At 37.0% G+C, this 12,731-nt stretch overlaps 1 protein-coding gene across 4 annotated transcripts in view; it reads left to right on the top strand.

The window, feature by feature from the left end:
• Positions 1–12,731, top strand: part of UBAP1 (ubiquitin associated protein 1) — a 67,150-nt gene that overhangs the window by 33,790 nt on the left and 20,629 nt on the right. For 3 of the 4 annotated variants that reach the window (XM_043927302.1, XM_043927305.1, XM_043927303.1), the window contains exon 2: positions 8,255–8,295. In XM_043927302.1, the coding sequence (XP_043783237.1) occupies positions 8,262–8,295 (34 nt within the window). In that variant the 5' untranslated portion in view covers positions 8,255–8,261. Of the gene's footprint in view, positions 1–2,870; positions 2,893–8,254; positions 8,296–12,731 lie in introns of those variants that run through there. The other variant, XM_043927304.1, reaches the window with a different exon arrangement.

Here is a 12,731-nt window from a genome sequence, read left to right as displayed (position 1 = left end):
GTTTTCAAGTATTCTTACTGACTTCAGTTCAGTTCAGTTGCTCAGTAATGTCCGACTCTTTGCGACCCCATGAACCGCAGTGTGCCAGGCCTGCCTGTCCATCACCAACTCCCGGAGTTCACCCAAACTCATGTCCATCGAGTTGGTGATGCCATCCAACGATCTCATCCTCTGTCGTCCCCTTCTCCTCCTGCCTTCAATCTTTCCCAAGATCAGGGTCTTTTCAAATGAGTCAGCTCTCCGCATCAGGTGGCCAAAGTATTGGGAGTTTCAGCTTCAACATCAGTCCCTCCAGTGAACACTCAGGACTGACCTCCTTTAGGATGGACTGGTTGAATCTCCTTGCAGTCCACGGGACTCTCAAGAGTCTTCTCCAACACCACAGTTCAAAAGCATCAATCCTTCTGCTCTCAGCTTTCTTTATAATCCAACTCTCACATCCATACATGACTACTGGAAAAACCATAGCCTTGACTAGACGGACCTTTGTTGGCAAAGTAATGTCTCTGCTTTTTAATGTGCTGTCTAGGTTGGTCATAACTTTCCTTCCAAGGAGCATGCATCTTTTAATTTCATGGCTGCAATCACCATCCACATTGATTTTGGAGCCCCCAAAAATAAAGTCAGCCACTGTTTCCACTGTTTCTCCATCTATTTGCCATTAAGTGATGGGAGCGGATGCCATGATCTTAGTTTTCTGAATGTTGAGCTTTAAGCCATCTTTTTCACTCTCTTCTTTCACTTTCATCAAGAGGCTCTTTAGTTCTTCTTTACTTTCTGCCATAAGGGTGGTGTCATCTGCATATCTGAGGTTATTGATATTTCTCCTGGTAATCTTGATTCCAGCTTGTGACTCCTCCAGTCTGGCATTTCTCATGATGTACTCTGCATATAAGTTAAATAAGCAGGCTGACAATATACAGCCTTGATGTATTCCTTTTCCTATTTGGAACCAGTCTGTTGTTCCATGTCCAGTTCTAACTGTTGCTTCCTGACCTGATACAGGTTTCTCAAGAGGCAGGTCAGGTGGTCTGGCATTCCCATCTCTTTCAGAATTTCCCACCGTTTATTGTGATCCACACAGTCCAAGGCTTTGACAGTCAGTAAAGCAGAAATAGATGTTTTTCTGGAACTCTCTTGCTTTTTCTACAATCCAGCAGATGTTGGCAATTTGATCTCTGGTTCCTCTGCCTTTTCTAAATCCAGCTTGAACATCTGGAAGTTCATGGTTCACGTATTGCTGAAACCTGGCTTGGAGAATTTTGAGCATTACTTTACTAGCGTGTGAGATGAGTGCACTTGTGTGGTAATTTGAGCATTCTTTGGCATTTCCTTTCTTTGGGAATGGAATGAAAACTGACCTTTTTCAGTCCTTTGGCCACTGCTGAGTTTTCCAAATTTGCTGACATTATTGTGTGCGGCACTTTCACAGTATCATCTTTTAGGATTTGAAATAGCTCAACTGAAATTCCATCACCTCCTCTAGCTTTGTTAGTAGTGATGATTGCTTCCTAAGGCCCACTTGACTTCACATTCCTGGATGTCTGGCTCTAGGTGAGTGATCACACCATCGTGATTATCTGGGTAGTGAAGATCTTTTTTGTACAGTTCTTCTGTGTATTCTTACCACCTCTTCTTAATATCTTCTGCTTCTGTTAGGTTCATATCATTTCTGTCCTTTATTGAGCCCATCTTTGCATGAAATGTTCCCTTGGTATCTCTAATTTTCTTCAAGAGACCTCTAGTCTTTGCCATTCTATTGTTTTCCTCTATTTCTTTGCACTGATCCCTGAGGAAGGCTTTCTTATCTCTCCTTACTATTCTTTGGAACTCTGCATTCAAATGGGTATGTCTTTCCTTTTCTCCTTTGCTTTTTGCTTCTCTTCTTTTCACAGTTATTTGTAAGGCCTCCTCAGACAGCCATTTTGCTTTTTGCATTTCTTTTTCTTGGGGATGGTCTTGATCCCTGTCTCCTGTGCAGTGTCATGAACCTCTGTCCATAGTTCATCATGCACTCTATCAGATCTAGTCCCTTAAGTCTATTTCTCACTTCCACTGTATAATCACAAGGGATTTGATTTATGTCATACCTGAATGGTCTAGTGGTTTTCCCCACTTTCTCCAGTTTAAGTCTGAATTTGGCAATAAGGAGTTCATGTTCTGAGCCACAGTCTGCTCCCCGTCTTGTTTTTGCTGACTGTATAGAACTTCTCCATCTTTGGCTGCAAAGAATATAATCAATCTGATTTCATTGTTGGCCATCTGGTGATGTCCATGTGTAGAGTCTTCTCTTGTGTTGTTGAAAGAGGGTGTTTGCTGTACCCATTGTGTTCTCTTGGCAAAACTCGATTAGCCTTTGCCCTGCTTCATTCCGTACTCCAAGGTCAAATTTGCCTGTTACTCCAGGTGTTTCTTGACTTCCTACTTTTGCATTCCAGTCCCCTATAATTAAAAGGACATCTTGAATATTTTCCCTTAATTCTAATATTATAGATTTATAGTACATTTAGGTTTGGTTGATTATTCAGTCTACTACCTTTATTTTACCCGTGAGAAAAGCTAAGGCCCCAAAATGTCTCTGAGACTGAGAGAAAAGAAAGCTTTTTGTCAGGAGTATAGGATAGCCTGGTATTGACATTTCACTGGCATTTACACATGTGATTTTTTTTTTCCTTTTTTGGCCATACCACATGGCATATGGGCTCCTAGCTTTCTGATCAGGGCTTGGGTCTCTGCCCTGCGCAGTGGAAACGAGAAGTCACAAACACTTGAATCTCAGCCGCTGGACTGTCAAGGCCCCTGCATGCGTGATTTTTGTCATATATGTGTTGTATGGCTGTTAACTTTGTTTTCAGACTTGCAATTTGCTGGTTCCCAAAGCCTTCTTTTTCTGTAAGTTTGAGAATTTCCTGATTAATTTGTATCTTGGGAAACTCCTGATGATTATAGCTCATATTGTTGTGTGTGACTGGGATAGCTTACTGAGTGATTAAATTGCTGCTGTGTATTTTGAAGCTGTTTGTAGAGTGTAATTTCTTGTAGTAGTAATTTGATGATGGTACAAGAAAGGAAAGAAATTTAGGACATTAATATTACATTGCTCTTGGGCTTTTTCTTTCCCTTATGAAGCTGACTGGGCCTTACTTAAAATGTTTTCCTTCTCCTGGTCTCCTACCCTTACCTCCCTCCTTTCACTTACCCTCTTCACCTTTCCCTTTTTCCATTCCTTACTCTATCTCTTCTGCCTCTTCCCCTCTAGCTTTTTCTCTCTCTGCAGTTATTTCTCTTCTTGTTACCTGTTTCCCCATCTCTCTTTGTTCTTAGATATCTTCAATCAGTGATTCAAAAATTTAAATTATTAGGTTTTCTTCCTGTATCATTTGAACTGAAATGGCACTGAACTAGTAAAATAGAACATCGCTTTTAATTCTTGGCCATGTGAGGGAGTTCTGCACTTTATTAATGTAAAGGTTATGAATTAAAAATGTGTTGTTGTTCTGCTTTCTACTTTTCCTTTAATAGAAGCATTTATTTTGGTGGAAATTTATGATTGCTTATAAATATATTGCCTCCTGGGAACATTTATAATTTTACATTTGGGGTAAAATTTATTTTTTTCAGTCTTATTTTGTGTACATTTTTTACATAGTAAAAGTAATTCAGTTCAACTTGTAAAAACAATTTAAAATTTATTTCCCATCATTCATATGCTTTTAGTGAATACTCTTCACAACCTATTTTTTTATTTCCAATTATTTAATCATTTCTGTGATTGAACATTTAGATTATACGAAAATGTTACAAAAAAGTACTTATGATTAACATATAGGAAGTTTATGTGGAAGCTTCTATACATGCACACATAGCACTTAATTTTGTTCAGATGTTCCAGGAAAAGAAAGTTGATCCCAAGTAGCTATTAAACGCTTCTTTTTTTTAAGAAACATTATTTTTGGCCACGCTGTACAGCCTGTGGGATCTTAGTTCCCCAACCAGGAATCCAACTGTGCCCCCTGCATTGGAAACACAGAGTCCCAACCACTGGACCGCTGGGAAAGTCCCTAAAATACTTTTGATACTTCAGAGATTAGCATAGCATAGCAGACATTAGGAAAATTCTTCAAGTGACCAAATATGGATGAATTTCTTATATTCTTAAGGTTTGTGAGAAATATAATCGGAGTTGCACTCATGAGCTATCTTAATATTTAAAGAAGACCCCTAGATAATTTGTTTTATCACCTTCATTAAGGCATAATTTTAAAGAATTTTAAATTGTTTTTTGTTTATTTAATACTTTCTAATTGTTTATCTAGTAATAAAGGGGTATGGTGTTTTAATTTTCATTTATTATTCTTTAAGAGAAATTTTGCTTTGTTGTTGATAATATGTGTGCTTTAATGGTATAGTTATTTGATTTGCGTTTCCCTGACTGGCAAATAACGATGTGTTAAACATCTTCTCATGTGTTTCTTAGTCATTTGTATATCTTCTCTGGGAAATTGACTATACAGATTCTTTTGCCCATTTTCTAATTGGGTTATTTGCCTCTATTGTTGAAGTGTAGAGTTATTTATATATTCTAGATAAAATTCCCTTATTAGATAGAGGATTTGCAGATCAAATTTGCAGATCATTTTCTCCCATTCTGTGCGTTGTCGTTGGTCGAACCTTTTTCAAAAAGTCATTAAAAATTCATTTAAATTTGGTGGAACTTCTTTAAGACATTCCTGATGTTAGCTTATTCACAAAATAATTTATTAAATCATCACCTCAAAAAAAAAGAGCCTCTGCTAAGCTATTTACCTCTCAAAAACAGCTGCTGCTTCAAATAGCTGATATTTGAAGAATATAATGTCAATATCAATAAATATTCGGAACAGACATGAAAACACTAATTTCCTGCACCTGTCTGTGAGTATCTAGATGCTTAGATTCTCCTGCTTTCAACAGAGATATAGAAAAAACTCATTTCTGGTCTGTGCCTCTGTGGGAAGATTGAGGCTGCCAAGAATCTTGCTTCCGGGTTTAAAAGTCTCCCTGTATTGTTGTGGTTTATGTACATTATGATGATATTGAAGCCTGTAAGATTCTATGAAGTCTTCAGTTCATACAAAAAAAGTTAAGTCATTTTCAGTATGGTTTGTTGGTTCTTTGAAGATTGATGACCCATATACTTTAAAATTTTAATTCTGTTAACTAGTAGAATAGCAACCAGAATGCTTCATCCCAACATCATACTGGAAATTGAAACTATTAAAGTAAAGCTTTAAAGACACTATAAAATTAGTACTTGCTTGCCATAGAGTGTTCAGAAACTATAGAGAAATTTTATGAATTATTCCCAGTGCTACCACTTAGAGGCAGCCACTTTAAATTTTTTTTTTTTTACTTTAAATATTTTTAATGTATTTCCTTCCAATGTTTTTCTTTTCACATGTTCTAAAATATAGCTTCTTTTGAAATCTGTGAGTGCATGCTTTTTCCATAATACTTTTTATCCTTAATGGGGTTGAGCACAGCCTTTGTCTTCTACTCAGTGTTGTGGTTAAGTCCATAGCAGTTAATTAACCAGTAACTTTTTATGAGTAATAGAAATGGCGTGGTAACTCTTTGCTGTTGACATTTAAACACTACCGTTGAATGACACTTGCTGGCTAGTAGTAGGTCTTAATGTGGGGACACCTACACTGCCTACGGTGTTGGGTCCCTGAACATCAGGACAACATACAGTATGACTTTCTAAATCAATGTAGGACGGATAAGTTGGGATGTGAAATAAGCTAGAGAACTGCCTCTATGAGATGGCCTTGGCTAAGTTAGAATCAGGAATGGGCTATTGGAAGTGGTTTGTTCTGTTGGTTTGGTAGCTGCTTTTTTTCCCCCACTAAAGGGAGTTAATTTATTATCCTTCAGATTGTAAAAAAAATTTTGTAAATTTGGGCTGTGTGGGGACTTCCTGTGGCACTCAGGCATTTCACTGTGTTAGGTGTGGGCTTTCTCTAGTTGCGACAGTGGGAGCTTCTCTCAGGCTGTGGCGCGTGGGCTTCTCGTTGCGGAGCACGGGCTCTAGAGCTCGTGGGCTCAGTACTTGTGCTGTGTGGGCTCGGTAGTTGCCCCGTGGCATGTGGGATCTTAGTTCCTGGACCATGGGTCAAACCTGTGTCCCCAGCGTTGGCAGGTGGATTCTTAATCACTGAACCACCAGCGAAGTCCCCATACTATCTTAATTACTATAATTTAATAGTAAGACTTGAAGTTAGGTGGTAAGTTCTCCAGCTTTGTTCTTTTTCAAAATCGTTTTCGCTGTTTGCTTTGCCATTACATGTAAATTTTATTACTTAAAAAATTGATTATTAAAAAATACTTCTGGTTGTGCTGGGTCTTTGTTGCTGTGTATGGGGTTTCTCTAGTTGCAGCTGGTAGGTGTTGCTCTTCATCTAGTGCCTGGCTTCTCATTGTGTGGGCGTCTCTTTTGCAGCTCACAGGCTCTAGCCGCGTGGGCTTCCATAGTTGCAGCCGTGGACTTCAGTAGTTATGGCCCATGGGGCCTAGCTGCTCCTTGGCTGTGGAATCTTCCCAGACCAGGGATCAAACCTGTGTCCCTGCATTGGCAGGCAGATTCTTACCCACTGTACCACCAGGGAAGTTCTGCATGTAAATTTTAAAATCAACTTGTCAGTTTCTTAAAATCCTGTACAGATTTAATAATTCTGCAGATTTTTCACATGATAAGTGTGATGTTCTTACCTTCTTTTTAAAAAAAGTTTAAGTGGAAGATACAGGCATACCTCGGAGATATTTTGGGTTTGGTTCCAGACCACTGAAGAAGACAGGCTTTTGGTTGTCCTGTGCATGTAGAAGTTATGTTTACACTACCCTGTAACCTATCAAGTATACAATAATAGCATCATTTAAGAAAACAATATGTATACCTCAACTAAGAAATACTTTATTGCTAAAAAATACCATAACAATTACAGCATCAAAGGTCATTAATCACCATGACAAATATAATGAAGAAGTTTGAAATAGTGTGAGAATTACCTAAATGTGACCAGATGTGAGGTGAACAAATACTTTAGAAAAAATGGCGCCTCACTCCTTAGACTTGCTCAATGTAAGGTTGAGCATACCTTTAATTTGTGCAGAAAATCAAATTGCAGTAGAGTGGGATATGCCCGCAGATCATTTTGAGTATGATGCTTTTCATTGTACTGTATGTAATGCAGGTTGGTAGAGACCATACTGTAAATTCATTATTCTTATGTCTTAAGTTAAAGGTATAAACACTGCGTCACGGGAAATAAACTTTAAATTGAAGAACTCAGGTTGTTTGTGCAAGAGAAGGACCTTGTACCTGCTTATGTAGGGGCAAAGTGCAAAGATAATATTCAGCTAGATGTGTGGTTTTGTGGATTTTCCTCTTTCGTGTTTCACATTTTTGGGGGCAGCACCACACACACAGCCTGTGGAATTACAGCTTGAGGGATCTCAGTGCCCTGACCGGAGATCAAACAAACCCTGGCCTCCATGGTGGAAGCTTGGAGTCTTAACCACTGAATTGCCAGGAAGGTTCCCCATTTTGGAATTTTTTACAAAATTAAAACAGTACACGGTGGTCCAGGTGCTAAGATTCGGTACTCCCAGTGTGTGCAGGGGGCCCGGGTTCAATCTCTGGTCAGGGAACTCGATCCCACATGCCATAACTAAGAGTTCACATGCCACAATGAAGAACGAACATTCTGCATGCTGCAGCTGAGGCCAGCACAGTCAGACAGATAGGTAAGATTGAACGTCATCGACTCCCTAATTCAGAAGTGTCAGTCTTAACAGTTACAGTTCATTGTCAATAAAAGGTCTGTATTTACACAACTGAATTAAATGGGATGGTTTAAAAATCTTGAGAAAACTGCCAAGTATTGACATTTGTAGTTTATATCAGGAAGATAAGTGTTTAGTAAGGGTTTTTTTTGACAGTTTGCATATAAATTGGTTAGTGGCCAGTTTGCTGTTCTAATATTTTGTTTGTTTTCAGAACATGTAGATTACAGGATTGTTTTTGTATAGAAAAGTGGTTTCTCCTCCTTTCTGCTTTCTTTTTTAAGACTTTGGGACTGAGAAGTTTGAGGTTGTATCAGTCCTGGAACCCTGTAGTCTTCTGGGGTTTTTTGGTATCTAAATTTTCTTATGATGGTTTGTTTATATCCCCTTGAGGCATAATGTGGCTAAGACATATTTCTTTGTTTTTCAGGTTCTAAATGGCTTCTAAGAAGTTGGGTGCAGATTTTCATGGTAAGTGGACTGTTAGATATTATGGTTTAAGTTTTGATCTGATCAGAGAATTTGAAATCACATTAGTAAATGTCCCTTTTTGTTTATTTAAATGAGCCGATTGAGAAAAATAAAGTTGTACGACAGTGTAGCGTATATGCATTCCATAGAACTTCACATATAACTTTAATATTGAAGCATTTCTTCAAATGGCTAGTTAAACTTTTGAGTGTCATTGTGTTTATTATACTCAAAACTAATGGAGATGGAGAGGGAGCCTGTTTGTTTTTATTGTTCTTCAGCAGTATTTTGAAGTAGTTACCATGCCCTTTCTTATTCGCTGGTCCATCTCTGCTCCATCAGGTGTGAACAATTCTAAGCCTTTAACGTTTTATAATGTTTTGATTTAGGTATTTTCCCCCCATAAAAAGAAGTAATTTACTATAGATGAGGCATGATTAGCAGGTCAAGATATTACAGAAGTATTGGTAGTTGTAATGACAATTCTGGGCTTCTGTGGTGGCTCAGCAGTGAAGTATCTTCCTGCCAATGCAGGAGACACAGGTTTGATCCCTGGGTTGGGATCCCCTGGAGAAGGAAATGGCAACCCACTCCAGTATTCTTGCCTGGGAAATTCCATGGACAGAGAGCCTGGCAGGCTACAGTCCATGTGGTGGCAAAGAGTTGGACACGACTTAGCAACTAACCAACAGGAATTACAATTTTGCATTTAATAACTAATAGTTTATCATCTTTTTCTGAGATAAAACCTTCCAAAATGATTATATTAATAAACTTTGTTATCTGCATTTGATAGGAATGGAAGTACCTAGGAAGTTAAAATTAGACCATCTTTTCATAAGTAAAAGATAGGAAACACCAGAAATATCCAGATAACACAATTATTTTAAAAGGGGTTTTAAAACTATTTAAAACTATTATTTAAACTGTTTAAAACCATTTTAAAAATTATGTCATTGTAAAAGTGATTTGTTAGACTGAATGGCAACATGTATCATTATGCTCTTCTGATCTACAAAATATCACTAGCTGAGTCAGAGTAGTACAACAGTTACTGTGGTTTTTAACTTGTTTATATATTTTATGCAACAGCTTTAATATTTTGAACCACCACTGTGCATATGCTTACATACATTGCTTGCATATGTTTTGTTAAATCCTTTTGGAACAGTCATTCAAACTCTGGAATTTGTATTCTGTGTAACGGGTTAGGCATCAGATCTTCCAGGTAAGCTAACTCCGTTAAGGATTATTACAGGACTTTTTCAAAGTATTCACATGATATAGAGAGGCAGATCTTAGTTGCCTCTGGGTCACTTTTTCAAGGGAAAAGAGAGGACAGAGCCAAGGAGAGAGGGAAGACCTAGGAGAGAAAAGAACAAGGAAACTCCGTTTTCATTGGAGTGAAAATAAGTTGGACCTTAGTTTATTATGTATTCCATCTAAACAGTCTAGAGAGAAGATTATAATTCTGATCAGTGAAGATTAATTTTTTAAGGACTTCCTACTCTTTACATTCCTAACCAAAGTATTATCGTTTAAATGAGACATTCTATCTGAGTAAAATTTCAGAAGATTTTCTCTCTTTGGCTTCTGCTTTAATTCGCTGAGCTCCTACTTGAATTTTGGTGGCTTTAGTTCGGTTTTTAAAATAATCTTATTTTTAGATACCATGTAGCTTAAGGAATAGAAATTAAAGCGAATGAGTGGAGAATATTTAATAGGCAGTCTTGTAGGCATCTGAATGCAGGAAATCAGATTCCACCTGGCCTTTTACAAGGCTGAAATTAGAAACCCAGGAAACCATGTCTACAACTCTGTCCATCTCTTGTGCTCTTCTCTGCGGACGTGCTCCATTTTTATTCTGTTTATAGACTTGCTTTCTTGACCTACTTGTGTAGAGTGCACAGGGCCAAAAATGGCCTCCCTAGTTATGTTTGCTTCTTGATACTCAATTTTTGAACTTAAGTGGCTAGCATCATATAGCTAAAGTTTTTGTATCTCCTTGTCAAGGGAGTATCTGATTTGACACCATTTAGTTTATGAGCCTCTGGGTTGCTCCCCGCTAAGTTAGGTATTATCTGGTTGGGGATTATATAATGTGTGTGTGTGTGTGTGTGTGTGTGTGTAATTCTAGGTCATTTGAAGTGTGCACAAGGAGGTAACAGCTGCTCTCATGACTGAATATGAAAATACTTTTTAAAATTTAAATATTTGGGCTGCCTATATCTTATACTATGCTGTCTTATAACTAGTATTTTATTTTTCTTCAAGTTCTTTCTTTTCAGCTGAGATTGAACTTCTTTCACTGTCATCAGTAACCATATACACCTAAATAATAGAATAAGAGATATAGAAACTTTCCAAAGACCTTTAAAAATATTTTTCTTACATTATGCAAATTGCAAACCTTTGGCTCAGTTTAGAGCCGGGCTTTCTGAATGTCAGTCTTTAATTTTTAATTAATTTTCCACTTGTTTTATCTGAGGAAAAGTTATTTTCCAGAAGTGAATTTTAAAGGATTTTAAAAAAAATGTTTCAACAAACAAATGACTTTTTAGTATCTGGAAAAATGCCTTGAGATTCTAATTTGAGAAAAAAATGTCTTTGTAATTGGGCTTAATAAAACTAAACTCCCTCCTTTGAAAGGCCAAGCTGTCATATTTATGACTGTTTTTAGCTAACTTTTAGAAATGTTTATTTTGCTCTTTGTGTTACTTTTACTAAGATATTGAATTACTTTTTCTGCTGAATGATAGAAAAAAATGTATATATTTATTTTTTGGCCACACTGTGTGGCGTGTGGGATCTTAGTTCCCTAACCAAGGGAACCTGTGTCCCTGCAGTGGAAGCTCAGAGTCTTAACTCTGAATTGCCAGGGAAGTCCACAGATTGTTTTAAAAGTTGATGTGTTACTGCTGTTTTTTAAGTAACAGTGTAATATAGAGAAGTCAACCATCCTTTTATCATTTTCTTCTGTACATAATATGATGCCCGTCTCCCCTCTTTTAAGATTTTAGCTTTTGTTTGCAACATTTCGACTATGAGGTGCCCTGGTGTGATTTTTCTGTTTTCACCCTGCTTGGAGTTAGCTAAACTTCTTGGATGTCTTTTACTACTTTTGAAAATTTGCAGCCATTATCTTCTCTCTCATTTCTTTTGCTACATATATCTCTCTCAGCCTTTTGAGACTAACCACCTGCGCATTGGGCTGTTTGCTATTGTCCCAGAGATCTCTTAAGACTCTGTTCCATTTTTTTTTCTCTTTGTGTTTTAATTCTTTTAATTTCTTTTGACCTAATTTCAAGTTCTTTAATTCTTTCCTCTTCTGAGTATATTCTTCTGACTAGCATAGCCTGGCTTATGAACTATCAAAAATTTTATTCTCTCATACTGAATTTCCGTTTGTTTCCATTTGTCTCTCTTTATTTCCATTTTTTAAATTCCCCATCTGCTCACACATATTCACCTATTCCATTAGATCCTTTAACACATTGATTACAGTTTTTTTAAAGTTCTCTGAGAATTCCAGTATCTTTGCAATCCCTGCATTTGGGTTCTTTTGATGATGGATCACTTTTTCTTGATTTTTTGTTCTTATTTTTGATTTAACGCCAGACCCTGCATATTAAAAAGCTGATTTTATAGGTTATCTTGTTTTTTGTTAGGGTGTGAATGACTTTTTCTTTTGACTTCTTATCTTGTAGTGATACTTATATGATTGTATATGTGTATGTGTACATGTGTGTGTGTTTGTCTTTCCATTTATCTATAGATCTGATTTTGCAGTTGTTAACCTACCTGATTTACAGCTTTAAGGTAATGATGGTTAATGGAATTGCCATTTTCACCTAATTTTAAATTTGATCTAGTCTTTTTTAAAAACTTCAATTTGAACGCACAGTTCAAATCTGCATTAAGCGTAATCTGTTTGCTACCCTCTATTAGGAATTTCTATCCCCATGTAGAATTACATTTTTTTCAGAAAATCAGGCAGATTACAAGATCATAAACATATCAGCAATTTGGAAAGAAAGGAAACAGAATGAAACCATCTCAGAATTTATCCTGAGTCATTTACACATGCAGCCTGTTTCCTTCTACCATGGCATAATGGCAAGCAGTGTGCACAGAAACTGACCTCAAGGAACAACCCCTCCATCAGAGATGTACTTTGTTTTTTTAAATGAAACTGAGGGTAATGGTCTCAGATGTTTTAGGAGGATCTTCAGTAATAAAGAATGAAACTGAAAGGTACTTGGGTTGAGCCAGAAAATTGTTAGCCACAGTGCTTAATTCTCTTGGCCATGTGGTTGAGGTTTTATTGAATCTATTTAATAATAAAATGTATTGAGATACAAGAGAAATTGATGTTTTTAAATAGATATTCTGATATATTGGCTAAAAATGAATAGTTCCTAAGGTATATAGTTGGT

The sequence above is a fragment of the Cervus elaphus genome, chromosome 16 (assembly GCF_910594005.1).
Source record: "Cervus elaphus chromosome 16, mCerEla1.1, whole genome shotgun sequence".
Taxonomy (NCBI): Eukaryota; Metazoa; Chordata; class Mammalia; order Artiodactyla; family Cervidae; genus Cervus; species Cervus elaphus.
This window is presented reverse-complemented; position numbering and strand designations above follow the sequence as displayed.